The sequence below is a fragment of the Megascapheus bottae genome, chromosome 28 (genome assembly GCF_031878675.1).
Source record: "Megascapheus bottae isolate mThoBot1 chromosome 28, mThoBot2.hap1, whole genome shotgun sequence".
In the NCBI taxonomy this organism is placed as follows: domain Eukaryota; kingdom Metazoa; phylum Chordata; class Mammalia; order Rodentia; family Geomyidae; genus Megascapheus; species Megascapheus bottae.
The window spans coordinates 11,686,481-11,712,802 of NC_143536.1; the positions used below are offsets into that span (position 1 = coordinate 11,686,481).

At 45.3% G+C, this 26,322-nt stretch overlaps 1 protein-coding gene and 1 non-coding gene across 2 annotated transcripts in view; one reads left to right on the forward strand and one right to left on the reverse strand.

Annotated features, from left to right (window-relative positions):
- Positions 1-3,973: 3,973 nt before the first annotated feature.
- LOC150045180 (small nucleolar RNA SNORA33) lies at positions 3,974-4,102 on the reverse strand. Its single transcript, XR_016533013.1, has one exon. It is a non-coding gene; the product is annotated as a small nucleolar RNA SNORA33 (small nucleolar RNA).
- A 4,352-nt stretch (positions 4,103-8,454) lies between these two features.
- Positions 8,455-26,322, forward strand: part of Znrf3 (zinc and ring finger 3) — a 140,835-nt gene continuing 122,967 nt past the window's right edge. Inside the window, exon 1 of the mRNA XM_090320400.1 lies at positions 8,455-8,754. Within this exon, the coding sequence (XP_090176526.1) occupies positions 8,455-8,754 (300 nt within the window). The remainder of the gene's footprint in view (positions 8,755-26,322) is intronic.

The window sequence follows — 26,322 nt, forward strand, 5'->3', positions numbered from 1 at the left end:
CTGAGGCCAGTATTGGTCATAATATCCACGGCGACTTCAGACGAGCCCCCTTCTCCTGTTCCTTTGTTTGTTCGTTTGTTTGTTCATTCGTTTGTCCCTTCCTTCTCTTTTCTTTTTTCAGTTGTTGGTCTTGAACTCATTGCCTGGGTGCTGTTCCTGAGGTTTTTTGAGTCATAGCTCCCCTTCTGGCTTTTTGGTATTTTTTGCCAACCTTGGGCTTGAACTCAGGGCCTACGATCTGTCCCTGAGCCTCTCTGTGCTCAAGGATAGTGCTCTACTACTTGAGCCATAACTTTTTCTGAGTAGTTTATTGGAGATAAGAGTCTTCCGGATTTTACTTTCCTTCCCAGGCTGGCTTTGAACTGTGATCTTCAGATCTCACCCTCCTAAGTAGCTAGGATTACTGGTATGAGCCACCGGCACCTGGCTTCTAAGTATTTCTTTATTCATTGATTCACTTAATATAGTGTGTGTGTGTGTGTGTGTGTGTGTGTGTGTGTCTGTGTCTGTGTTTCAGTTCTAGGGCTTGAACTCAGCACCTGAGTACTGTTCCTGAGCTTTTCTTTATTTCAATACTTTTGCTTTGAAATTCGTTTTCATTTCTCTTGCTTCATGAAAGGGATGTGTGTGTGTGTGTGTGTGTGTGTGTGTGTGTGTGTGTGTGTTTGTGTGTTATGATTACTGCAGTTATAATTGATGTAGCCAGCTTTTGGGCTGGGAATGGCTCAAGAGCACTTGCCTAGCCAAGATCAAGTCTGAGATCAAAACACAGTACCATCAATAGCACAAAAAAAAATAAGAAAGAAAGGAAGGAAAACTCACTCTTTTGGGCTATGCTTATCCAGAGTTTTCTGCATCAGGGAAGAATCAGGTGCTCAATGCACCTGATGCAAGCAGGAGGTCTCTCTTCCCGTCTCCTCTCAGCCTTTACTTTCTTTTCTTTTTTCTTTTGGCAGTCCTGGAGCTTAAACTCAGGGCCTGAGTACTGTGTCCTTGAACACTTTTACTCAAGGCTAGCACTCTGCCACTTGGGCCACAGCACCACTTCTGTTTTTTTTTCTGTGTATGTAGTACTGAGGAATCAAACGCAGGGCTTCATGCATGTTAGGCAAGCACTCTACCACTAGGCCACACCTCTGACCCCTTTTCTTTCCTGCAACATTTTCTTTGTGGTTGATAAAAATAGCCTTATACAGCTTAAAAATACCTAACCCTTACAATTTGAGACTCCAGAGTAGCAGACAGGTCTTTCGACCCAATTGGAAGAAATCAAATTTCAGGGATGAATTTGATTAGCCCATTTTTAGTCACATGCTCACCTCTGAGCCAGTCATGGTAGCTAGGGGAATGGAATGCTCTGATTGGCTAGTCTGGATGATGAGCTTTATGATTGATGGTCACACATAGACAGCCTGGACCAGGAAGGGGTGGTTAACTCACAGGAACAGCTGTTGAGTCAATAATTCCTGTCATTAGCATCTCCCTGCAAGCCAATGTTGTTTTCCCAGCACTGTGAATGAAATGTACATTTCTACTGCAATCCCAGGGGTCTCTTATCCTATTAATTCACTTCTGTGTTAAGCCATCCTGTCTGTACAACTGGGAAAAGCAAATAATTGGTGGTCTTTCCTAGCATTTCCATCCAACCTTTTATTCTTTAATCTTTAAATACAGGTATAACCAGGGTGAAAGCAACCTGATTTGCCTTTCAAAGGCTTAATGACCCTATCATTGGCCTTTCTTGGACAAGGCATGTGATTACACTTCCATTTCAATTAAACAGTACATCCCACCAAATCCAACTGTCTCCTGTATATAGTGTGTTATTCACACTTCTTTCTCTACCTTAATAGCCCAGACATAGTAGTAGTGTTCTTAGGTGGTGCAATCAGTATTTACTCTAGAGGCCTGCAAATCTCTAAAACCTATTACAAACATTTAACTATCAGTCGATGTTATAAACCAATCCAGATTTTAGCTTCTTTTGACTAGATCAGAAAGATCCCCGAACACCAGGCTCACATTCTCTCATCACAGCAATGAGCTGTGAATGGCCAAAATAGCTGTTCAGTCCCAGACCCCTACTCCCAAGGGTGCAAATACCATTTACATCTCATCTGCTGGTTATTTTTGCTTACACCTGGCCCACTTCACTCAGTCACATTCCCTGCCTGGTCCCTGGAGCATTGTTTAAGTTTGTGACTCCTGGTTGGGTGGCCACTGCAAATCAGGGACAGGTTGAAGCAAGGCTTTAAGACTGGTGAGTTGGGCCTAGATTGGCCTTCTGCCTTAGGGCTCAAAGTAGAAGTAGATTGATGGTGTACTTCAAAGGCCCAGAGACACTTCTAAGGGGCTTGAAAGAAGTGTCACTACTTGTCTGTAACAACGATTGTACCTTTCAAGAGAATTATATGATGTTTAAATACAATAACTGAGAGTTTCCAGAAATAGATATAAATACGGTATGTCTTACATTTGAATCACCTTAAATAAGTGGGTTGAAATTCAAAGTCTTGAAGCTAGTTTGTAAAATAGTTCATATTTTATTGAAATCTTTCATTGACTTCTTTGTCTGTCTTTAGGGTAATAAATGCTCACAGAAGGAAGGAAAGAAAAAAGGCAGGAAGCTTGCTGAATACAGGGACTGGCCATTTTTAGATTAGTTAATTAATTTAGTGATAGTACTGGGGCTTGAACTCAGGGCTTGGCATCATCACTTAGCTTTTTTCACTCAAGGCTGGTGCTCTACCACTTGAGCCACAGCTCTGCTTCTGGCTTTGGGTGGTTAATTGGAAATAAAAGTGTCACAGACTTTCCTACCTGAGCTGATGTCAGTGATTCTCAGATCTCAGCCTCCTGAGTAGCAAGGAATACAGGCAAGAGCCACCAGCTCCTGGATGGTGTGTGTGTGTGTGTGTGTGTGTGTGTGTGTGTGTGTGTGTGTGTGTGTGTAGAGAAGGGGGAAGTTCTAAGGCTTGGCCTCGGGGTCTTTGATCTCTTGGCCTACTTGGTTATGCTGGTGCTGCGCCACTTGAGTCATGCTTCCAGTCTAGCCTTTTGCTGGTTGTAGGTAGTCTCTCATCTTTTTCTGTAAGCTGCTTTCAAACATTAGTCCTCCGGGTTACAGCATTCTGAGTAGCTAGGATTACAGACATAAACTTTACTTGCCACTAATACCGTCTTCTTGGGTATTAGTTCCTATTTGGTTATATTCATAGAATTTTGAGAGTGGAACATTTCCTGAAGGTGTCATTTTTGATGTGAGTCTATGAGATTTGCCAAGGTTATCAGCTTTTAGCAGTGTTAATGTAACTGCTTTCGGTTATTTTCATCTGAGCTATGTCTGATAAGTAGAGGAAGGAATAAGGTAATTTAAGCCCAGGATGATTTACTAAAATGCACCATTGTGATGATGAATGCACATTACTTTATTTGTGATCCAGAACACTGATTCTATCTTGGCTCTTGGCTCTTGGGTCTTCTCATTGATTTATTCCAAGTTACTATTATTATTTTTTCTTTTTTTTTTTGCCAGTCCTGGGCCTTGAACTCAGGGCCTGAGCACTGTCCTTGGGGCTTTCTCAAGGCTAGAGCTCTTCCACTTGAGCTACATTACCATTTCTGGCTTTTTCTATGTATATGGTACCGAGGAATTGAACCAAGGTCTACGTGCATGCTAGGCAAGTACTCTACCACTGGCCTAAACTCCCGGCCCACTATTATTTTTTTAATCTCTCTTTTCTGCCTGCCAGACTTTAGGAAACTCCATTATTTGATAAATGCCTCCGTTTCTTTCACACTGCTCTGTTTGCTGATTTATTTCTTTTCCGTTACATATTTTGGTGGTACGTTTTGGTGTTAGTTTTTCCTTCAAAAAACGTCACATGTAATTTATTAGCATCTTGAAATGTCATTTAAATTCATAACACTATACTACTGAGGTCTTATAAAAGAACATTTCAATATTTGCATTTGTTGTATCCATTGTCAGGCATCAATGACTTTGATTGTCCTTAAGGCTGGCATCCTGGCACTATTATTGCCAGCTTTACCTAAATATCTGCATGTGCACATTTAGGTAAGCAGACTCACTGGCTAGCTTACTCAGTGTTTTAAAATGTGCCATCTTGTGGCTTTAATTCAGGGCCTGGGTGCTGTCTCTGAGCTTTTTGTTTTATTTTTTCCTCAAGGGTAGAACTCTACCAATTGAGCCATACCTTTATTTCCAATTTTTTTTTTTTTGCCAGTCCTGGGGCTTGAACTCAGGGCCTGGGCATTGTCCTTGGGCTTTCTCAAGGCTAGAGCTCTACCACTTGAGCCACAGGACCACTTCTGGCTTTTTCTGTATATGTGGTTCCAAGGAATGGAACCCAGGACTTCGTGAATGCTAGGCAAGCACTCTAGCACTAGGCCACGCTCCTGGCCCCCACTTCCAGCTTTTTGGTGGTTAATTGGAGATCAGTGTCTCATGAGCTTTTCTGCCCAGGCTGGCTTTGAAACTTGATCCTTAGATCTCAACCTCCTGAGTAGCTAGGATTACAGGCATGAACCACTGATGCTAAGCTGTGCTGTTGGAGTTTGAACTCATTTGTCAGACAGGTGGTCAAGTGGTAGAGTCTCTTATCTACCACTCTATCAGGCCTACCAGCCCCTTTTTACATTTTTTTTTTTTGTGGGGCTTGAACTCAGGTCCTGGGAGCTGTCTTCACGCCTCTTTGTGCTCAAGGCTAGTGCTCCATCACTTGAGCCACAGTGCTGCTTGCAGTTTTTGAGTGGTTAATTTGACATAAGAGATTCATGAGTGGGCCAGGAGTTTGGCCTAGTGGTAGAGTGCTTGCCTAGCATGCACGAAGACCCAGGTTTGATTCGTAGGTACCACATACTTAGAAAAAGGCAGAAGTGGTGCTGAGGCTCAAGTGGTAGAGCTCTAGCCTGGAGAAAAATCCAAGGACAGTGCTCAGGCCCTGAGCTTAAGCCTAGGACTGGCAAAAAAAAAAAAAAAAAAAAGATTCATGAGCACTTTTCTGCCTGGGCTGGCTTTGAAGCTCACATCTCAGCCTCCTGAGCAGTTAGGCTTACAGGTGTAAACCACTGGGCCTGGCATGTTAGCTGTTTTCCAGATAGAGTCTTGCCTTAGACCTGGGTTGGCCTGAACTGCAGCCCTCTTGTGCTTCTCCAAGTCGCTGAGATGACAATTGTGTATCACTGTATACAGACATTGGTTAAGATAGAGTCTTGAGAATTTTAGGAGGGGCGGGGTAAGTGGCTGGGCTGCCTTTGAAACCATGATCCCCTGGTCTCTTCCTTCTAAGCAGTTGGAACCAGTATATCTAGCTTCAACCATACCTTTCTTTTAGCAGAGTTAAAAAAAAAAAATCAAAACCAGTTTCTGTTTGTGTGGGTTTCCATCTCAGTTCCTGCAGGAAGTACTCTTTTCCTCCACACTCAGAATTTATTTCTGTCTCGAAAAGCCAAGTGGCTGCATGCAGCTGTTAAAGGTGTACTAAATGGGGGTGGGGTGGGGGGGAGGGAAATGGGGACAAGACATGTGAAAGGGTATCAATGTATGGGAATTAATACACCATTTATCTGGCAAATATCATGTAACCCTTCTATTAAGTACAATAAAAAATATATGAAAAAAAGGTGTACTAAATGTCATGCAGAATGGGAGGCATACACATGGATGGGCTTATCATTCATTCATTTAATCTTTAATTCAGGCAACAAATATTTATTGGAGTGCCTACTCTAGGCTAGGCAGCTAAACTAGTGATGGAGATGAAGGATTCTTGTCATTTCAGAGCTTGTTCTCTGGCATGTAGGTGTGTGGGAGTAGAGGACAAAAATAAATTATTTAGTATATGAGGAGTGATAAATGCCATGGGATGGGAGGAGTCAGGCCAAAGGAGGCTGGGAGTGGGGAAGAGGGGACACCCTGAAGGGTCTCTTTATCTAGTGCCAGTCCTTGTCTTGAACTCAGGGCTTGGGTGATTTTTCTGATCTTTTTTGCTCAAGGCTAGTGCTTACCACTTGAGCCATAGTTCTACTTCTGGCTTTTTTTTGGTTAACTGGAGATAAGAATCTGATGGACATTCTTGCCTGGGTTGGCTTTGAACTTCAGTCCACACACCTCAGCCTCCTGAGTAATTAGGATTATAGGCAGGAGGCTTACTGGCAGTAAACCTTAAGAAGTCTTGAGAACATTTATGTCAGGGCTAGCCTCTCACCTTGGTCCTGCAATCTCTGCCTTCCAAGTACCAACTATTACAGGTTTAGCCACCATGATACTGAATTAGATCCTACTCTGTGGACAGATCATACATGTTTATGTTCATCACTTGGTAATGACCTTGAGTTTTAAATATTGCAAAGTGTCTGTGTACACCTTAATAAGTTGTTGCTGGGCTGAGATGTAGGTCAGTAGTAAAATTCTGGCCTAGCAAGTGCAAGACCCTGGGTTCATCCCCCGTACAAAAAGAAAAAAAAAAAAAAGGGCTGGGAGTTTGGCCTCGTTGGTAGAGTGCTTGTCTAGAATGCACAAAGACCGAGGTTCGATTTCTCGGTACCACTTACATAGAAAAAGCTAGAAATGGTGCTGTGGCTCAAGTGGTGGAGTGCTAGCCTTGAAGAAAAAGCCCAAGGACAGCACTCAGGCTCTGAGTTCAAGCCCCAGGACTGGCAAAAAAGAAAAAAGAATAAGGTGGTGTCGGTGGGTAGGGTTAGGATTCTCAAGATTAACGTGGTCCTGGCCAAAGTTAGCACTACTGGCTAGGCTTGGTTTTGGGAAACTAAAGACACGATGCTGGCTCAGGAGGCTGAGCACTAAGGATCAGGATTCAAAGCCAGCCTGGGCAGGAAAGTCTGTGAAATTTTGGTCTCCTGTTAACAAGTAAAAAATTGGGGGCCGGGAGTTCAGCCTAGTGTTAGAGTGCCTGCCTAGCGTGCACGAAGACCCAGGTTCAATTCCTCGGTACCACATACATAGAAAAAGGCTGGAAGTGGTGCTGAGGCTCAAGTGGTAGAGCTCTAGCCTTGAGAAAGTCCAAGGACAGTGCTCAGGCCCTGAGCCCAAGCCCAGGACTGGCAAAAAAAAAATTGGTACTAGAAGTGTGGCTCAAGTGGTAGAGTACCTTTCCTTAGAGAAATCAGGGTGCTGAGTTCAAGCCCCAAGACTGGCACAAAGGGGGAAAAAAGACATTTCTCCAAAGGTACGGGTGGGTAAGAGTATGGAAAACAGGTCTGCAGATTTCCACTCCACATTTAGAAAAAGAAATCCCTTTTCTACTGTAAGTGCAGCCTTGGTAAGTTGTTTCCCGGAGTTCTCCATGAGTTTCTTTTTTGTCTCTTTAGTATTTCTGGGTGTGGTAGCAGGGGCAGATCATTGTAACCAAATATTTGCAAATACCCCAGCAAAGCCACCTTGCCGAGGACGGAAGCAGGAGTTTAACCTGGCTCTCCAAGGAGGGTTTCCACTCTCAGGCTACTGCAGAAAGACAGGGCCGAGCGAGTCCGGGGGCGGGAACCGGCGCCGAGCACGTGTCCCCGGAGCGCGCCGGCCGCCCAGGCCTCGGCCCGCGCCCTCCGCACGCAGGCGCCGAGTTCGAGTCTCCGGGCTGCGGAAAGATGCGCTCCATTAGAATCGGAGCGAGCGTCCTCCAGGTCTCCCCCGGCGTCCGCGGGACGGGCGCCGGGGCTGGACGCGTCCCCCGGCGGGGACGGGGGTTCCCCGTGCGGGTGCCCAGCCCCGCTGCCACTGCGGATTAGGCACGGGGCAGCTGGGAAGGAGGAGGCCTTCAGTGCCGAATGCCTATCACCACTCCTCCACCAGACCCGGGCCGTGAGGCCTGCGAGGAAGGAAGCGCGCCGCCCCCGGAGCAGGTTGCGGTACCCGTTCCCGCCGAACTTTGGCAACCGCCAGGAGAAATGTCGGCCGCCGAGCGCGGAGCGGGGCGGGGGGCGGAGCGCGGTGGAGGGGGCTTGGCGAGCTTGGTGGGCGGAGCGCGGCGGAGGGGGTGGGGCGAGACGGCGAGGTGGGCGGGGCCAGGCGGCGGGAGGGGGCGGGGCGATGGCCGCAGGGCGGGGCGCACGCCGGGGGCGGGGAGATGGGGCGGAGCGCACGCCGAGAAGGCGGGGCCGTGCCAGGCCTCCGGGTCCGGCCCCCCGCCTCAGGCGCGTCCGCCCCGCCTTCCAGCTCCCCACAGCGGTGGCGGCGGCGGAGCGCCGGGAGGGAGTGAGAGCGGGTCACGACGCTGCCGGGGCGGGGATAACCCCTCACGTGGAGCAGATGAAAGGGCCGCGGCGCGACGGCCCGGGGAGCCGAGCCGAGCCTGCGACCCACAAAGCCGCCGCCGCCGCGATGGGGCTGTGAGGCGTCCGCCCGCGCTCGGTCCTCCGCCGGCCCGCGACTATGCCCGGCCGCGCCCGCCCTCCGCGCCCTCCCGCCGCAGGACCATGAGGCCGCGCTCGGGCGGGCGCCCAGGGGCCCCGGGCCGCCGCCGCCGCCGCCTCCGCCGCCGCCCCCGCGGCCCCCGCGGCAGCCGCTTGCCGCCACCGCCGCCGCTGCCGCTGTTGCTCGGGCTGCTGCTGGCGGCCGCGGGGCCCGGCGCGGCGCGGGCCAAGGAGACGGCGTTCGTGGAGGTGGTGCTGTTCGAGTCGAGCCCGAGCGGTGACTACACCACCTACACCACCGGCCTCACGGGCCGCTTCTCGCGGGCCGGGGCCACGCTCAGCGCCGAGGGCGAGATCGTGCAGGTAGCTGCCCGCCGCCAGGGCCCCGCGCCGCCGCCGCCACAAGATGGCTCCGGGGGCTGCGCCCGCCGACCCCGCCGCGGGCTGGCTGACTGGCGGGCGGGAGGAGCGGCGCGGAGGCCGGCGGCATCTCTCCCGGGCGGGAGGGCACGAGGGCGGGCGGGACGCGGCCTCCGGGGCGCTGCGGGGCGGGGGGGGCGCGAGCGCACGTCGGGGCTCGGCCTCCCGGGGGTGCGCCGCGTGCGGGGGGGGGCGCTGGGCCGGGCCCCCACGCTGGAGCGGCCCCCTCGGGCCAGGGGGGGCGCTTCTGTGAGTCTCAGGTGGAAGTCTGGAAAAGTACCTGTTGAATGCCAACTTTGGAAGGACAAGTGTTGAAGGATGGCTGGCTCGTTCCAGGTCGCGGGCTTTGCTCTCCACCCATGCGTGCAAGCGCGCTCCTTTTGGGAGCGGCCAGGTTTCTCCGAGAGGACGCGCACCATCACGTCCTACCCTGGGTCCTGCCGCCGGTCCTACCTGGGTGCAGACCCTCTGGCAGGGCTCAGGGCTAGGAGGGCCGGGGAACAGGCGGGGCTTGGCCGCGGAGTGGGGATCTGGGGTGCCCTAGAGTGACGGTGGAAGGCGCTGCGTGCCTCAGATTTCAGCGGACGGGAAGGGAGACCGCTGCGGGTTCTTGACGGAGGGCTAACGCGCCAGGCCTGCAAAATCGGGAGCCCGAGTCGCTCACTGACAGGGCCTCTTTGCTCTCCACGACAAGGGACTGCGTTCCAAAGGATAGCTGGTTAGGGAGAGCTGTAAGCTGGGCTTACTCTTTGAAGGGGGGGACTCTTCAACTGAAGCCTCTGCGGATGGTTAGCTGGGTAGATTTCCCGCTTCCTGGGCTGTGATTTTATCAACTTGTTAGTAGAGCGGCCAGCGCACTTTGGGCAGTTTAGTAGGCGCGTCTCCACTTGAAATGAAATGGTTGGCTTGGCTTTGAACCCTTTGGGGTGATGGGACGGCTGCTGCAGGGCCTTCACTTCACTCTTGGGTGAGTTAGGAAGAGGACACTTGGGAATGACTTACTAGCAGCCACCCTTTTGCCGGGTGCAGATTCTGAGTCCTGTGTGCGCAGGACTGGGAGCAGTGTGCCTTTGAAGGAGGTGCCCAACACGTGCCGGGGGCTCCTTTTCAGGGCTCTTATTCTCACAGACTCCTGCCTGGTAAACTGAAGGGCAAAAGCACATTGATTGAGTTCTGATGTTAAAGAACACACACCTTCTCCCGGTCCCACACTTTACCATCTTCACCATACAACGTTGTTAGAGGGGACGCTTTGTGGAGGAGCCCCAAGCAGTTCTATGTTCCTTCAAAAATTGTTTGCATCTTTAAGTCTTGCTACTTAAGGACGCCCTGCCTGTCTCTCTTAGAAGCTTTCACTGGGTCCCAATGGCTTTAAGAAATGCTTGATTTACAGTCTTCCACTTGGTGGTAAGGATAGCAGAGGTGTATGTGGCACTTCACTCTTTGAAGGAAAGACTTCTGAAGTTTGGGATTTTTTTTTTTTTAATCTTTAGTGTTTTAACTTGTACTTATTCCAGGGTAGTTTGTCAGTGGGGCTGTCCATTATGAGTGGTGTTGGGCTTTGGAGATAATCTTGGGTTCACCATTTAATACAAAATTAGCAGTTTAAACACACTATTTGTAACTTTTATCCTTGTGAGCAGAAAGATAATGTGTGAATTTGGCAGAAGGAAATCTATTCTCTTTTGAAACTTTTTGAAGTGCTTATCTAACTCTTTTGTAGTTCATTAGCCCTAGTGGTCCCCCTCCCCCAAATGATTTAAGTAAACAAGAAAGAAAAATGGCTTGAATGGCATTTAATAAGTTTACCTGTTAAGCAGTCACTAATGGGTGCCTTTGATTCCTTATAACCACAGTAATATTGGTGGGTTTATCTAAGCTGTCTGAATGGTCATTCCTTGGTGAGTTCCACATCTTTAACAACTTTATTGTGGCCAGCCTGTTGAACTCCCTGTGTCCATGGGATAGAGCAGAGAGTGGCTTTCAGAGCTGTGTGTGTACAAAGCCTAGTGTACTTTTATTCTGCAAAAACTGTCCAACTGAAGGAACTCTGGGGACTCCAGTCTATAAGCCCTGAAAGGTTTCTGTAAAGAAAGTTGATGTTTTAGAACTGCTAAGAGGAAATATGTGTGTGTGTGTGTGTGTGTGTGTGTGCACACGTACGCACATGCATGCATGCATGCATGTATGTGGGGAGTGTGACACACATACAATAGTATAAGAAACAAATTAGGTTCAGGGGCCAGGAGTGTGGCCCAGTGGTAGAGTGCTTGGCTAGCATGCATGAACCCTGGGTTTGATTTCTTGGTACCACATACATAGAAAAAGGCTAGAAGTGGTATTTGGCTTAAGTGGTAGAGTGCTACCCTTGAGGAAGTTCAAAGACAGTGTCCAGGCCCTGATTTCAAGCCCCAGGACTGGTTTAAAAAACAAACAAACAAACAAACAAACCGGGCCAGGGTTTAGCCTAGTGGTAGAGTGCTTGCCTCACATACATGAAGACCTGGGTTCGATTCCTCGGTACCACATACAAAGAAAAAAGCCGGAAATGGTGCTGAGGCTCAGGTGATAGAGCTCTAGCCTTGAGAAAGTCCAAGGACAGGGCTCAGGCCCTGAGCACAAGCCCAGGACTGGCAAAAAAAAAAAAAAAAAAGCATCATTTGGAGCTGGGAGCGTGGCCTAGTGGTAGAGTGCTTGTCTAGCATACACAAAGCCCTGGGTTCAATTCCCTGGTACCACATACACAGAAAAAGCTGGAAGTGGTGCTGTGGCTCATGTAGTAGAGCACTAGCCCAGAGAAAGCTCAAGGACAGTGCCCAGCCCCAGGTCTTCCTCCCTCCCTCCCAAAAAAGCATCATTTGCCACTTTAATGTTTGGTGTTCTTCAGAATTTATTTTCTGATAACTGAAGCTAAGTAGCACTATAATGTTGCTGTTATTTCCAATAGGGCTGTGTAGCAATACTGTTCTTGATTGAGAGAAGAAAAAACAAAACACCAAACCTCTCCCCCAAAGAATTCTACAAGATTTAGTTTGTATTTCTTTTTCTATTATATGCCAATGAAAGTATATGTGTGTTAGGGGGTGGATGTTTATATAGTAGATACCTTATCATAGTTTGGTTTGCTCAGCTACTTCTAATTAGAATTCCTGTTCTTTCTTTTGCTTGGGTTAGAGTAGGGTGTGTGTGTGTGTGTGTGTGTGTGTGTGTGTGTGTGTGTAAAACTTAGATCTTAAGACTCATCATCAAAAATCTTGACTCTTCCCTGTGCATCTTACAATTAAATACTACTCCATTGTAGCCTGTATGAAGAATGTATCTCCATCTGTGAAAGTTGTGGTGAATATAATATATGGGTATGAAATTGTATTAATTACTTTTATTATCTTATTCATTCATCAGTTATAGTGCATTTGCATGTAAGAGTGTTCGGTTTACAGTTGAGTGCTGGAGGAATTCAGTACATTTCAATTGTGGTTCTGAAAGTGCGGAATTTTAAAGTGTCTTAGACATATTGATACATATTTAATCTTTGAACCAATTTGTTGTTGTTAATTAGATCATTATCTGAAACTTTTAGGCTTGGCTCTGCAACCCACATGTTTGGTAATGTTAAAGGCACAATTAAATACTGGCCAGTGGTATGTGGATTGGTTAAACAAAGAAAATTTGCATTGCTACAGATGAAAGATTATTTTAAAATGGAAATGCGTTTTTTTCTCCTTAAAGTCAAATATTTGGAAACGCTTGAGAAATTCATTTGTAAAAGGAATGGGGATGTTAGGCTCTATGTGATTTTAAAATCAACTATTCTGAATCACAGGTTAAGGGTTGAATGAACTTGAGGCTGAGAACCTTAAGAACTAAAGTAATTCTTTCAACTGTTAGGGCTGTGAGGAGAGCTGGGTGGTGGGTTGAAAAGGCTGATTGAGAGCCTTAAATATCCTCTGTTAACTAAAAGTATCACAGAGAATAATTTTAGGAAGCTAATTCCTCTGTCTTGTTTCTCTGTCAGTGTGTCTTTGCATTTTAGCGTTTGATCAAGCACTTTCTTTTCATCTCCATTTTAAGTTAACTTAACAGGCCTGCCTCTAAAAATTGACTGGGCCTAATAGAACAATTGCATGCTGACAGCTGACCTGGATTTACACAGAAAAGGATTGCCAGCTCTCTTGTCAGATGGGTCTTCATAGGTTAAAACCAAGTATTTGATTTGGGGACAAACTGGGGCTGTGTTTTGCGACCTTATAAATTCCCAGGGGCTCTTACTTTCTATCTTCTGAGATCTCATGGGAGAATTCTGAATGAGAATGAACATGGGAGTAGGTGCTGAATATGGAGGGGGCTGTGATAGATTCCATTTATGAACTTTTGTTGTTGTTGTTGTTCCTTAGCTTTTTTTTTTTTGTGCCAGGCCTGAGGCTTGACCTCAGAACCTGAGTGTTGTCCCTGAACTTCTTTTGCTCAAGGCTAGAGCTTTACCACTTACCACTTGAGCCACAGCTCCACTTCCAATTTTTGATCTTTGGCTGGAAGTATGGCTTGGTGGTAAAGCGCTTGCCTAGCATGCATGAAGTCCTAGGTTCAGTTCTTTGGTGCCACATACACAGAAAAGCTGGAAGTAGTGCTGTGGCTCAAGTGGTAGAGTGGCTAGCTTTGAGAAAGGTCAAGGACATTGCCCAGGTCTGCAGTTCAAGCCCCAGTACTGGCAAAAAAACCAAAAAAACCCAATATATTGTATGTGTAGGGTACTGCACCAAGCATGTATGTGCTTGTTCTCTCATCATAACAGTACAGAGTTAATAACTCTTGTTAGCCCATTTTACAGAAGAGGAACCTGAGTCTAAAAAAGGCAAGTCCACTCCTTTCATTTTCTATGGCTAGTTAATGGACTGAAACACAAATTTGCTTGGTTTCCTTGTTAAGATTCAGACCTAATTTTCATTTAGGGTTTTTGTTGTTGTCATTGTTGTCTTCGTTGGTCGTGGGGCTTGAACTCTGGGCCCGGGCTCTGACCCTGAGCTCTTCAGCTCATGCTCTACTGTTTAAGCCACAGCTCGACAATTCCAGTTTTCTAGTGGTTAATTGGAGATAAGAGCCTCATGGACTTTAGTGCCTGGGCTGGCTTTGAACTGCGATCCTCACTTCCTGAATAGATTACAGGGGTGAGCCACCAGTGCCCAGCTCTAGTTTTAATTTTAATTCAAACCGGACTTTTCATAATCTACTACAGGAGTTGCCTTCTTTTTCCTTTTCTTTTTCTTTTTTTTTTTTTTTTTGGTTGGTCGTGGGGCTTGAACTCTGGGCATGGGCACTAGCCCTGAGCTCAAGGCTACTGTTCTGCTCCTTAAGCCACAGCTCTACTACTGGTTTTCTGATGGTTAATTGGAGATAAGTCTCACAGACTTTAGTGTCTGAGCTGGCTTTGAACCCAGATCCTCAGATCTAAACCTCTTGAATAGCTAGGATTATAGGTGTGAACCACCCCACCCCACTCTTTTTTTTTTTTTTTAAGGGGGAGGTACTTGAACTTGGGGCCTGTGCACTGTACCTGAGCTTTTTTGCTCAAGGCTAGTGTTCTGCTACTTTGAGCTACAGTGGCACTTCCCATTTTCTGGTCAATAATTGGAGATAGTCTCACAGACTGTCATGTCCATACTGACTTTGAACTGTGTTCATCAGATCTCAGCCTCCTGAATAGCTAGGATAATAGGCTTGGGCCATTAGAGCCAGGCTTGCTAAAGAAGTTCTTAGCCTGAGTATCACAGACTACTAGAGATAGTCTGTGTCTATGGAATTATACTTCCTTGAGATGCCACTTATATTTTCCTAAGAAGACATACAACTTGCTTCCTTTCCCTCACAAAAGGAAAAGAGAAGCTCTGATCTAGCACTTGTCCTTTCCTAGTCCAGTATTAGGAATTTAAATGATACATTTATATGTTCATTTGAAACAGGAAAGGGAAAGTGGGAAAACAAGATGATTGGGAGGAAAGGGGATGGAAATGGGGACAGAAACATAAGAAGGGGTATCAGTGTGTGAGAAGTAATACACCTACTTATTTGGCAAATGTAACTGTAATCCCTCTATACATTACCCTGACAACAAAAAATAAAATGAAATTAAAAAAAAGAATTTAAATGATGGGATGGTAGGCTGGTAGAAGTTGGAAAGATGTAGCCAGGCAGGTTTGCATACCTCCATTCCATTCAGTGATAGATATCTATTCAATGATAGATACTTATTCACTTCATAGATGTTTACCTAACCCTGTTGTGGTACTGAATATTGTACTCAATTTGTACAATGAGTACAATTTCATTGTATTCTGAGATTGTGGCCATCTGGGTTTTCCCACAGAAACGAACCCTTAGGCTGGGCACGGTGGCTTATGCCTGTAATCCTAGCGACTCAGGAGGCTGAGATCTGAGGATCAAGGTTCAAAGCCAGCCCCGGCACAAAAGGACCTGTGACACTTATCTCCAATTAACCTCTAGAAAACAGGAAGTGGGACTTGTGGCTCAAGGGTAGGGCTGTACCCTTGAGCTGAAGAGCTCAGGGACAGCATCCAGACCGAGTTAAAGGCCCATGACACCCCTTCCCCCACCCCCACCAAAAGAAATGAACCATTAGATCCAAAGGCTTAATGAATTAAATTCATCCCTATCTATCAATTTCCTGTTATGTGTCAACCTTGGAAGAAGAAAGTAATTACTCAATTTTCTGTGTTTAGATGAAGAAAATTGATGTGGAAGGAGCAGTTGAAATGGCACAGGTATAAATGTGTTCCTTTCCATCATTCATGGAAAAATGAAGAGGAACATGTGTTCCACTTGTCTTTTTTTTTTTTTTGCTAGTCTTGGACTTGAGCTCAGGGTCTGAGCACTGTCAAGGCTAGAGCTCTACCACTTCAGCCACAGAACCACTTTCAGCTTTTTTCCTATATATGTGGTACTGAGGAATCAAACCCGGGTCTTTGTGTATGCTGGGCAAGCACTCTACCATTAGGCTAAACTCTTGGCCCCTGACTTTTTTTTTTTTTGGCCAGTCCTGGGGCTTGAACTCAGGGCCTGAGCACTGTCCTTGGGCTTTCTCAAGGCTAGAGCTCTACCACTTGAGTTATAGCACTACGTCTGGCCTTTTCTATGTATGTGGTACTGAGGAATCATGCATGCTCAACAAGTACTCTACCACTAGGCCAAACTCCTGGCCCTTCCACTTGATTTTCTGAATGAATGATGAATTCATTGAGCCACCAGGTAGAGTGGATCTTAATGGAGTTGGATATATAAAAGAAAATGATATCATTTGGCCTAGCTAAATGAATTCTAGGATATCTTTTCCATTTTGTTTTTTATTTTGAGAAACTAGCCTTGTTAGATGGAAAGGGTGTGGAGTTATAGGTGTGTTTGTATGAGAATGAACTGTAGGAGTGTGTGTTCCAGCACAGCTAAGGTACCTGGCATTAGAGAAATGTGAAGATGTACTTTTCCTGATAAACTTGTGTATTGAGAAAGCTGTGATGTATACAGTTGTGAAAAAAAGGTGCCTAAATCTCTAGTTTCCTGGGAATAACTACAGTTATTCAGAATCATCATTAACCTGTGAAAAACTTTCAGCTTCTGATTAGTCCTTTAATGTGTTAGATAAAGAGAAGAGGTAAACTGCCTTTCCTAAAGCTGCGTGGTAAGGGTAGGGACAACTCACACATAATATTCAGGTTTTCTTCCCAGGTTTGAAGTTTTTCTGTTCTTGGCTGTACCTGGGCAGAGTGTCCCAGGAAGGAGCAGTTGTAGAACTGTGCCTTATGAATCAGGTGTGTAATTGACGAAAGCCAGGCATTCTTTAATTACAGATTGAGTTTAAGTGGTTCCTTTTCTCTTCTAATTAATTTAGATTCTGAGTCTTCCTGTCAGAACTCCTAAAGATAGCTACAGATGGAGCAGACTATAGCAGTGTATGTCTCTAGTCCCAACTATTCAGGAGGCTGAAGCAGGATGATCACTTGAGCCTAGGAGTTCTAGACTAGCGTGGGCAACACAGCAAGACTCTTCCTCATAAGAACAGAACAAGGGGGCCAGGAACATAGCCTAGTGATAGAGTGCTTGCCTAGCATGCATGAAGCCCTGGGTTCAATTCTTCAGTACCACATACACAGAAAAAACTGGAAATGGTACTTTGGTTCAAGTGGCAGAGCACTAGCCTTAGAGCTGGACAATGCCCAGGCCCAGAGTTCAGGCCCTAGGACTGGCAAAAAACAAAAACAAAACAAAACCAGAAAAGGAAAAAGAAAACAGAACAAAAAACCCCCAAAACTGCTAATGTCCTAGTGTTTACTGTATGTCAGATCCTGGGCACCGTGCTTTGCTTTTATTTAACAGTGAAGTAGATGGTGTTGAATTGGTTTTCAGATGAGGAAAACAAGAGCAGAGGTCACTGACCAAGTTGACACTACAGCTGAGATTCAAACCTTGGTCTGACTGATTCTAAGACATTTTGGGTTTCACAACATATTATTATATTATTTGAACATAGCAGAGTTCAGAGTTGGGTTTAAACCTGGAAAAATTGACTAGGAAACAAGGCTGAGAAAACCCCCCTACCCTCAGAGATTTATGCCTCCCCTCCCCTCCCCTTCCCTCCCCTTCCCTTTCTTCTTTTTTAATCACAGAATGCTCACTCTTAACTTTTTTTTTTTTTTCCACCAAGAGGCAGCCAGGCTGCCAAATTTGGGAAGAGGGACCAGTGAGGTATACAAACTATCACTCGATGGCACTTCAGTTGTTTTCAACTATTGAGAAAACAGGACTGGCTGAGGTGTTTTGGCATATAAAGGATTTCTGGTGTGATACACATCTCCTTCCTGTGGCTAACTTTTTAGAGTCATTTGGGACTGTAAGTAACCTTCTCCGAAGAAGTGTGTTCCATATCCATTGCCTTTCTTTGCATAGGTTGCACATTCCCTAACTTAGTTACAAGATTGTAAGAGTCCTGATGGTGGATTCTCTTCTTCCTTTGCTCAGTGTTCTTCAGTGTCCTCTTTCCACCATCTCCTGCATTGGGGCATGGCAAGGAATGTAAAACTCAGTCTCTGCCTGCAAGCAGCAGAGTGTAGAAGGCCAGATTACAGAGATTGGTCACCTAATGCTGAGACATATCCTGATAGGACACAGCCTATGGGATACCGAGGCACCTATGGGAGAAAGAACTTGGTCCTATTACTGAGTTTGGGCTTAGTAGCACAGTGTGTCACAACCCACTACAACCTACTATGGATTTCAGCAGTCTGTCTTTTTTTTTTTTTTTTACCTATTTTGAGGTTAAACTGATAACCCTTTTGTGGAGACGTGCCTTTTGCACCTGTCAAATAGCACAGGCAGGAGGTAAAGAGTAGAGGCTCTTTGTTCTATTTGTAGCCTGCACTAGATGTTTTAAAATCTGACTTTTAGCAGCTCTGTTGACTCATGATAGTGTGAAAAGAATAAGGTCAGCCGGCCCATTGTGGTTCAAAGGAGAGCATTTTATTTTTATTACTCTTAAGATGTGTTGTAAGAGTTGATATTAATCTTCTTTTCCCAGCAGCCAATGTTGATATGGTTGTTTAAAAATGAAACGTGAGAGTTGATTTGGTGAAAACAAACTTTGATGATACTAAAAGTTTGATGAGAAAAACATTGGAATGTGTATTTCTGGCCTAGATTTCATGGCAGACATTGCTACATTTTTAAACTTGAAGAGAAAGGATGGTTTAATTTTAAGTGTGCCTAAGATCCTATCCTGTGCTGTAAGAATTTGATTAAAACTCGATTTTCTACTCTTAATTTTAGTGTGCTAACTTGCCATCAATGATGGCAATTATGAATTCCTTTTGGGGATACAGTCTTGAAAAGAGAAGTAGCTTGTATGCATCCATGAACTAGTCTGTGCATTCATTTCAAGTGTTACTTCTTTACTTTCTCTCATATAAACTTGGGTTATCCAATTAACTTCACTTTAAATAAAAACAGGTTGAGAATCTAAATAAGCTTCTCAAGGCCACTGGGATTAACTCCTAAGGCCAAGAGAACTCAGAAGTATGTTGGTGAGATACTAGGCAAAAATGTTAGAATAAATTCATTTGTAATTACTTACAATAAAGTTTTTCCCCCTGTCCTGTGTCTTGAACTCAGTGCCTGAACATTGTCCTTGGGCCTTCTCAAGGCTTGTGTTCTACCACTTGAGCCACAGAACCATTTCCAGGTTTTTTTCTATATATGTGGTACTGAGGAATTGAACCTGGGTCTTCATACATGCTGGGCAAGCACTTTACCAGTAGGCCAAACTCTTGGCCTGTTGTAGGGTCTTGAGTGTTAGCTAAGTCTTTGTGGGTTGGATTCTCTCTCCCCTGTAGGTGTTTGAGCATCATTCAGGAACAGCAGGATGTACTTGTGCTCTGAGCTGGAGTTCGGTGACTGTCTAGGCTAGAGGAGATAGTAGGGCATAGACCTCTGTGTTGTTACTCGCTGGGTGGCAGCAGATTATTGCTCAGGAGGATGCTGCTACCCTTGCTGTGACAGCCTCTTATAGAGCATTTCTCTGCTTGTGAACAGCCTGGGCTTGGGAAGGCCCATTGAATCTGTCTTCGAGTCCAGAGTATTACTGGCATTTGGTGGGCAGAGATATATGTAGAACCCAGTGCTCTTGGGGTATATCTACATAGTAGGTCCAAGCTTCTAGATGCTTTGTTCCTTTCCTGGTAGCAACCTGCTCTGGGATGGAACGGAGGCTCCCTTGCAGATGAGACACGAGTCCTCCTGGTCACAAGGCCCTATGGCATCACGCTCCAGTTACATTGACCACTTATGGGCTCTGTGGGTACTGGAGTTTGCCATCCTTCCTATATATGAAAACTCTGAGGTTGAGCTCTCATATTGTATGTGAGAGAACTGTGGGTTAAGGCCTTTGGTCTTTGATCAAAAGAAAAATGGATTAGAACTTGGGCCTGGGAGGGTCCCTGATGCTATTCTTTCTAGTCAGCATCTCCCTTTGATGGTGCTTTAGCGTCCTTGGTACATTTCCACTTGTTACCATCTTTGTTCATCTTCTCATCTGGGAATGCATTCTTCCCAGAAATCTGCCTACCAGTAAAGTTGTCTTGGTTGCCAGTAAGACTTGTCCCATACTTGGCACAGAATGCTTTTTATTCTACCTAATTGCATATTTTTCCTTATGTGCATTTGACATAAGTGTTTTTATGTAATTTTTTTGATGGGGGGGGAATATCACTGAGTATGGAGATTTGGCATCTTTTCAGAAAGTGCCTCAGTCTTGAAGTAGGTGGTGAGCAGACAGCTTAATGGCATGTAAAGAATGTTGCCAGCTTGACTTGCAGAGCTACTTCAAAATTTAAATCAAGTTAGCTTGTGACTCAGTCAAAGGCAAATGATGGAATCCTTGGGATGAGATTGCGCTACCATTTGATGACCGTAGTTCTTGCCTGATGTTGCCTATGCCATTTCTCACTCTATTCTATCTCTGTTCTATCAGCTCCTCCCTCTTTCACCAGATCCATCTTTCTAAAGTAACCTCTGATCATATCAGTCCCTTGGTCAGTCTTTCATGGTGTCTCTTTTTTACTGCTGAGCTACAAGTTGACCAGGCTGGCTCTTTAGCCTTTCATTGTTGCTTCTGGCTGTGGGCCTGAGGGTTCTTGCTGCTGTTCCCTGAACAAATGGGTCCATATTGTTCTTCTTCAAAAAATGTTTTTGTGGGAGCCAGGAGTTTGGCCTAGTGGTAGAGTGCTTGCCTGCCTAGCAAGCACAAAGATCCAGTTGGATTCCTAGGTACCAAATGCATAGAAAAAGCCAGAAATGGTGCTGTGGCTCAAATGGTAGAGCTCTAGCCTTGAGAAAGCCCAAGGGCAATGCGTAGGCCCTGAGCTCAAGCCCAGGACTTGCAGGAAAAAAAAATGTGCTTCAGCACTTCTCCTTCCCTTCATCTTCATTTTTTTTGGGGGGAGGGGGTGTGGTTGTGGGACAGCCTGGGCACTGTCCCTGAGCTCTTCAGCTCAAGACTACCACCCTATCCTTTGAGCCACAGCCACTTCTGGTTTTCTGATCATCAACTGGAGATAAGAGTCTTAGGGACTTTAGTGCCCTGGCTGGCTTTGAACCACAGTCCTCAGATCTCAACCTCCTGAGTAGCTAGGATTATAGGGGTAAGCCACTGCATCTGGTGAGATAAGAGTTTTATGAACTTTTCTGCCCAGGATGGCTTTGAACTGTAGATCCTTATATCTCACCCTCTTGACTAACTAGAATTGCAGGCATGAACCTGCAGGAGCCTTAGCATTTCTGATCTCCATGTTGGCCTTTTACTATTTTTTAACATATTCTCGCCCAGCGTTCCCACCAGTATTAGCTAAATTTCTCATCCTTCCCATCAGGTTTATCATCACACTACCTGAGCTAGAACACTGTCCCTCTAGTGCCTTACATATAAAATTACTTACTGGATGGAAATGCTTATAGGCCATAATCCTTGAGTGTGGTCAGAAAAAGACTTAGGTCTTTGAGGGAGAACTTTCTGTAATTGTAGCAACCATTCACAAGTATTTTTCAGGTATGATGTGCCCTAAGCTAATCTAAATGTAGTGGGAATGGATCAGAATCTCAATATAATTTCACCTTGACAGGTGTTATGGTATACACTCTTGTAATCTCAGCACTTGGGAGTCTCAAAGAGGATGGAAAACTAAAGGTTAGACTAGGTTACATAGCAAGACCCTGTCGCAAAAAACCCCAACAAGATAAAATTCGCTTTGCCTGTATTGTCCCCTAAATCTAGAGAAAGGAGGTCAGGTGACCTGATAACTTCGGTCTCTTTCCAGCCTGGTGTCTAACTGTCCTGGGCACGTTGTTTGGAGCCCAGAAGAGAAGAGATCACAGTCTTACTGTAGACCTTTAAGGATGTGTTTTATTTAAATTTGTATTTTGTTTTGGTGTCACTTAAAAAAAACTGGCACTTCCGGGAAACAGGGAAAGTTATATGCAGCTCCTGCATGACCCACAGAAATAGCTGTAAGTCCTCTAAATTTATACCTTTTATGCCTTCTTTTTTTTCCCCTCCTTTAGAAACCCTGGCATAACCTTGCTCTTGTGTTTAAGAGCTGGGTGGAGCCAGGTGCTGGTGGCTCATGTCTGTAATCTTAGCTACTCTGGAGGCTGAGATCTAAGGATCATGGTTTGAAGTCGGCCCAGAAAGGAAAGTCCTTAAGATTCCTTTATCCCCCAACTTACCACAGAAAAAAGCCAAAAGTGGAGCTTTGGCTCAAGTGATAGAGTGCGGTCCTCAAAGACAGTGACCAGGTCCTAAGTTCAAGCCCCATGACTAGTACTAAAAAAAAAGAGCTGATGGAAAGAGGAGTTTTAAAAAACTATATTTGTGGTGTTTCTAAATATGTCAAAGCCTTCATGAAAGAATTAGAGATTTTGTTTTAGCTTTCTTTTTTTTTTTTTTGGCCAGTCATGGGTTTTAACTCTTGGCCTGGGCTCTGTCTCTGAACTTCTTTGGCTCAAGGCTAGCACTATACTACCTGAGGCACAGAGCCACTTCCGGCTTTTCTGAGTAGTTTATTTTTTATTTTTTTATTTTGCTAGTCCTGGGGCTTGAACTAAGGGTCTGAGCACTGTTCTTGAGTTTTCTCAAGGCTAATGCTCTACCACTTCAGCCAAGAACCACTTGTGTTCCATTTTTTCTGTGTATGTGGTAAAAAGAAATCCAACCCAGGGCTTGCATGCTAGGCAAGCACTTTATGACTAGGCTATTCTACTGGCCTCTGAGTAGTTTATTGGAGATAATAAGAGTCTCACAGACTTTCCTGCCTGGGTTGGCTTCGAACTATGGTTCTCAGATTTCAGCCTTCCTAAGTAGCTAGGCCTACAAACATGAGCCGTCAAAGCCTGGCAAATATTTTATTTGATTATTATTATTTTATTTATTTATTTAGCCACTCATGGGTTTGAACTCAGGGCCTGGGCACTGTCCCAGAGCTTCTTTTTTGTTCAGGACTAGTACTCTCTATCACTTGAGCCACAGCATGGCTCTGGCTTTTTCTGTTTATGTGTTACTGTGGAATTGAATCCAGGGAGGGCTTCATGCCTGCTAGGTAAATGCTCTACCACTAAGCAATATTTCCAACCCTTTGCCTTTTTTTGTTTTGGTGCCTGTCCTGGGGCTTGAACTTGGGGCCTGAGCATTGTTCCTAAGATCAAGGTTGCAGCTATAGTACTTGTCATAGATCTACTTCTGGCTCTTTTTTGGGGTAATTAATTGGAGATAAGAGTCTCATGGACTTTGCTGACTGTGCTGGCTTCCAACCATGATCCTTGGATCTCAGCCTCCTGAATTAGCTAGGATATATGAGATACTGGTACACTTGCTTGAACATTTGATTTTTTTACTTGACAAGGTTCATTGTAAATATTCAGAATTACTAAGTTATTACTTAGTTGTGTGTGTTGGCATATTTAGTCCTCTTCCTTCACTTGCTGTTTTGTGAGACAGTATAGGACCTTGAGGAATATCCAGACTCTGTGATGTCTGTACTTCACTTGTGCTACAGGGTTTTTTATGGCTGCCTTTTCGTGGTGTGTCCACTCCAGAAGCGTTACAGTGCCTATCAATAAATGCCATCTTCAGTGTGGATATCAAATGAACAGATAATAAATGGTTTTGAAGTTTTGGTGTTATTAGGTTTAAATCTCTAGGCCGTGTGGGTGATTTCAAGTTCCAGTGGCAGTGGTAATTTTTGTTATTTCCTGACTCTTGTGTTTAAATTTGCAGTCTCAACATTGCATCACCATAGGTTTTCACATTTAATGAATATTTATGTTGAGCTGAGTTCTATACGAATGCGGTGGTTTCTGACTTGATTATAGCTTGCTGTGTACTGTGGCCAGGAGTGCCCTACAGACAACAGAGTTGGCACATGTCTCAGCATGCCAAGCCTCAGCGGATGTGGTTAGGGACCATGGTGACTGGTTCCTTGGTTGCTATGTCAACCTTGGTTTTGGAAGGGGGAGGCTCTAAAACAGCCATGGTATGGGGGCAGAAGCGTTTTGGATATTTCAAGTGGAATAACTTCCTATATCTCCTAGGTGTTCCTATATCTTCCTAAACTAGATATAGAAAATAAGAATAGAAAATTCTTGTTGCATACTAGATAGCATTCAGTTCCTTTCTTTTACAAGTCTCTTAAGTGTCCTTTTGCAAACCTGGGGAATTTATATGTTGATTTTTTTTTTTCATGTTTATCTTTGCCCTACCTGCTTTAAGGTAAATAGGAAATCCACCCCCCTCCCTCTGTCAGTTGTGGGACTTGAACTCTGGGCCTGGTGGGCATTGTTCCTGAGCTCTTCAGTTCAAGGCTACGACCCTACCCCTGGCCTAGCCCCACTTCTCATTTTCTAGAGGTTAATTGGAGATAAGAGTCTCAGGTCCTTTTGTACCCAGGCTGGCTTTGAACTTTGATCCTCAGATCTCAGCCTCCTGAGTAGATAGGATTGCAGGCGTGAGCCACTGCCCCTGGGTGGAAATCTGTCTCTTAATATACTAGAAGTCCTTTTCTCCTAACCCTGCCAGGATCCTTTGGCCTCTGGTAACTTTAACTTAATGATGGCTAGTTGGGAAGGAAAAAGGAATAGAACAGGAGGAAGGGTGGCTGGGGGATTTACTTATTTTCACTTTTTCTTTTTTTCTTCCCTCAGAAGGCCTTTCCTTACTCTTCCTATTCTTTTTCTTTTGCCCGTCCTAGAACTTGAACTCAGGGCCTGAGCACTGTCCTTCTTGGGCTCTCTCAAGGCTAGAGCCCTACCACTTGAACCACACCATCACTTCCGACTTTTTCTATGTATGTGGTACCAAGGAATCGAACTTTGGTCTTTGTGCATGCTAGGCAAGCACTTTACCACCAGGCCAAACTCCTGGCCCCTCTCCCTATTACATATCAGCAAGAAATGTACAATATATAATAATAGGTGTTATTAGGTTTCAATCTCTAGGCCATGTGGGTGATTTCAAGTTCCAGTGGCAGGACCTTTACAGGACCTGTGGGGTCATGCATAATTGGTTCTATAGCACTTGGTGTTGTGCAGTGAGTTCATAGTTGTGCAGTACTTGGTATTGTGTAGTGAAATGTCAGAATGGGAATTGATTAGGCTTAGTGAGCCAGATGGAAGCCATAGTGCACCTCTTCACAGAAAGAGACCTTTGCTACTGGAGGCTGCAACCTGTGCAGGTTCACCTGCTCAGTGTGGTGACTTGAAGGGCTTTCAGTCCAGCCTGGACACACACAAATACAAAGCCCTCACTCCTCTGAATGGAAACTCTGTTTTAGAAGAGGAAGGCTGACTACAATTTAATCTTAACAGTTAACTGACACTCTCCATTAGAATGTTACCTCTTTTCCAAAAGGCCTCTTTGTGAAAATTACAAAAAATTGCCCTTTCCTTTAAGATACCTGACTCTAGGTCTCAGATAGGAAAGATGTGAATGGCACCCCCTAGAGTTGTTCAGTACATGAACCCGGTGCCCTCAAGGAGCACCCCCTCTTCCTGTTGGCCAGTGTGAGTGGCTCCTCCTCATTCAGTGCTTTCAACAGGTTTGGTATGTTCTTCCTTTCTGGAAAACCAGAGAGTCATGCTAGAATTGTGCTTAAAGTTAGGAAACAGAGACAGTAGGGAACTTACTAGACAGATTTTTTTTTTTTTTGACAGTCCTGGGCTTGAGCTCAGGGCTTGAGCACTGTCCTTGGACTTTTGGACTTTCTCAAGTCTAGATCTCTACCACTTGAGCCTCAGCACCACTTCCGGCTTTTTTCTATGTATGTGGTACTGAGGAATTGAACCCAGGTCTTCATGTATGCTAGGCAAGCATTCTACCACTAGGCCGAACTCCTGGCCCCAACTATGCAGATTGTTGACATCTGCTTTGGGTGCTTTCCAAAACACTCCATTCTAGCTCTTCTAGAAGATGAGCTGCCTAGAAGGAGCATAAAGTCCCCAACCTTGGATAACATATAGATTAGTGAATGGCCCTTTTGTAGGACAGAAATAACACCATTTTATGGGAGGAAATACCCACATCTATCTTTTTTTCTTCTTTTTCTCCTTCTCTTCTTTCCCTTTCCCCTTTCCCCTTTTCCCTTTCCTCTTTCCTTTCCTTTCATTTCCTGGGTCATGGGGCTTGGACTCTGGGCCTGGGTACTTACCATGAGCTCTTCAGTCAAGGATGCGTCCTACCTCTTGAGCCACAACCTAACTTCCCCTTTTCTAGTGATTAACTGGAGATAAGACTCTCATGGTCTTTAGTGCCTGGGCTGGCTTTGAACCTCGATCCTCAGATCTTGCCTCCTGAGTAGCTAGGATTACAGGTATGGAGGAATCGAACCTGGGTATTCATGCATGCTAGGTGACCATTAGGCTAAACTCCTGGCCCCTCCTTTGTCTCTTAAGGTGGAGTCTGTGGGCATC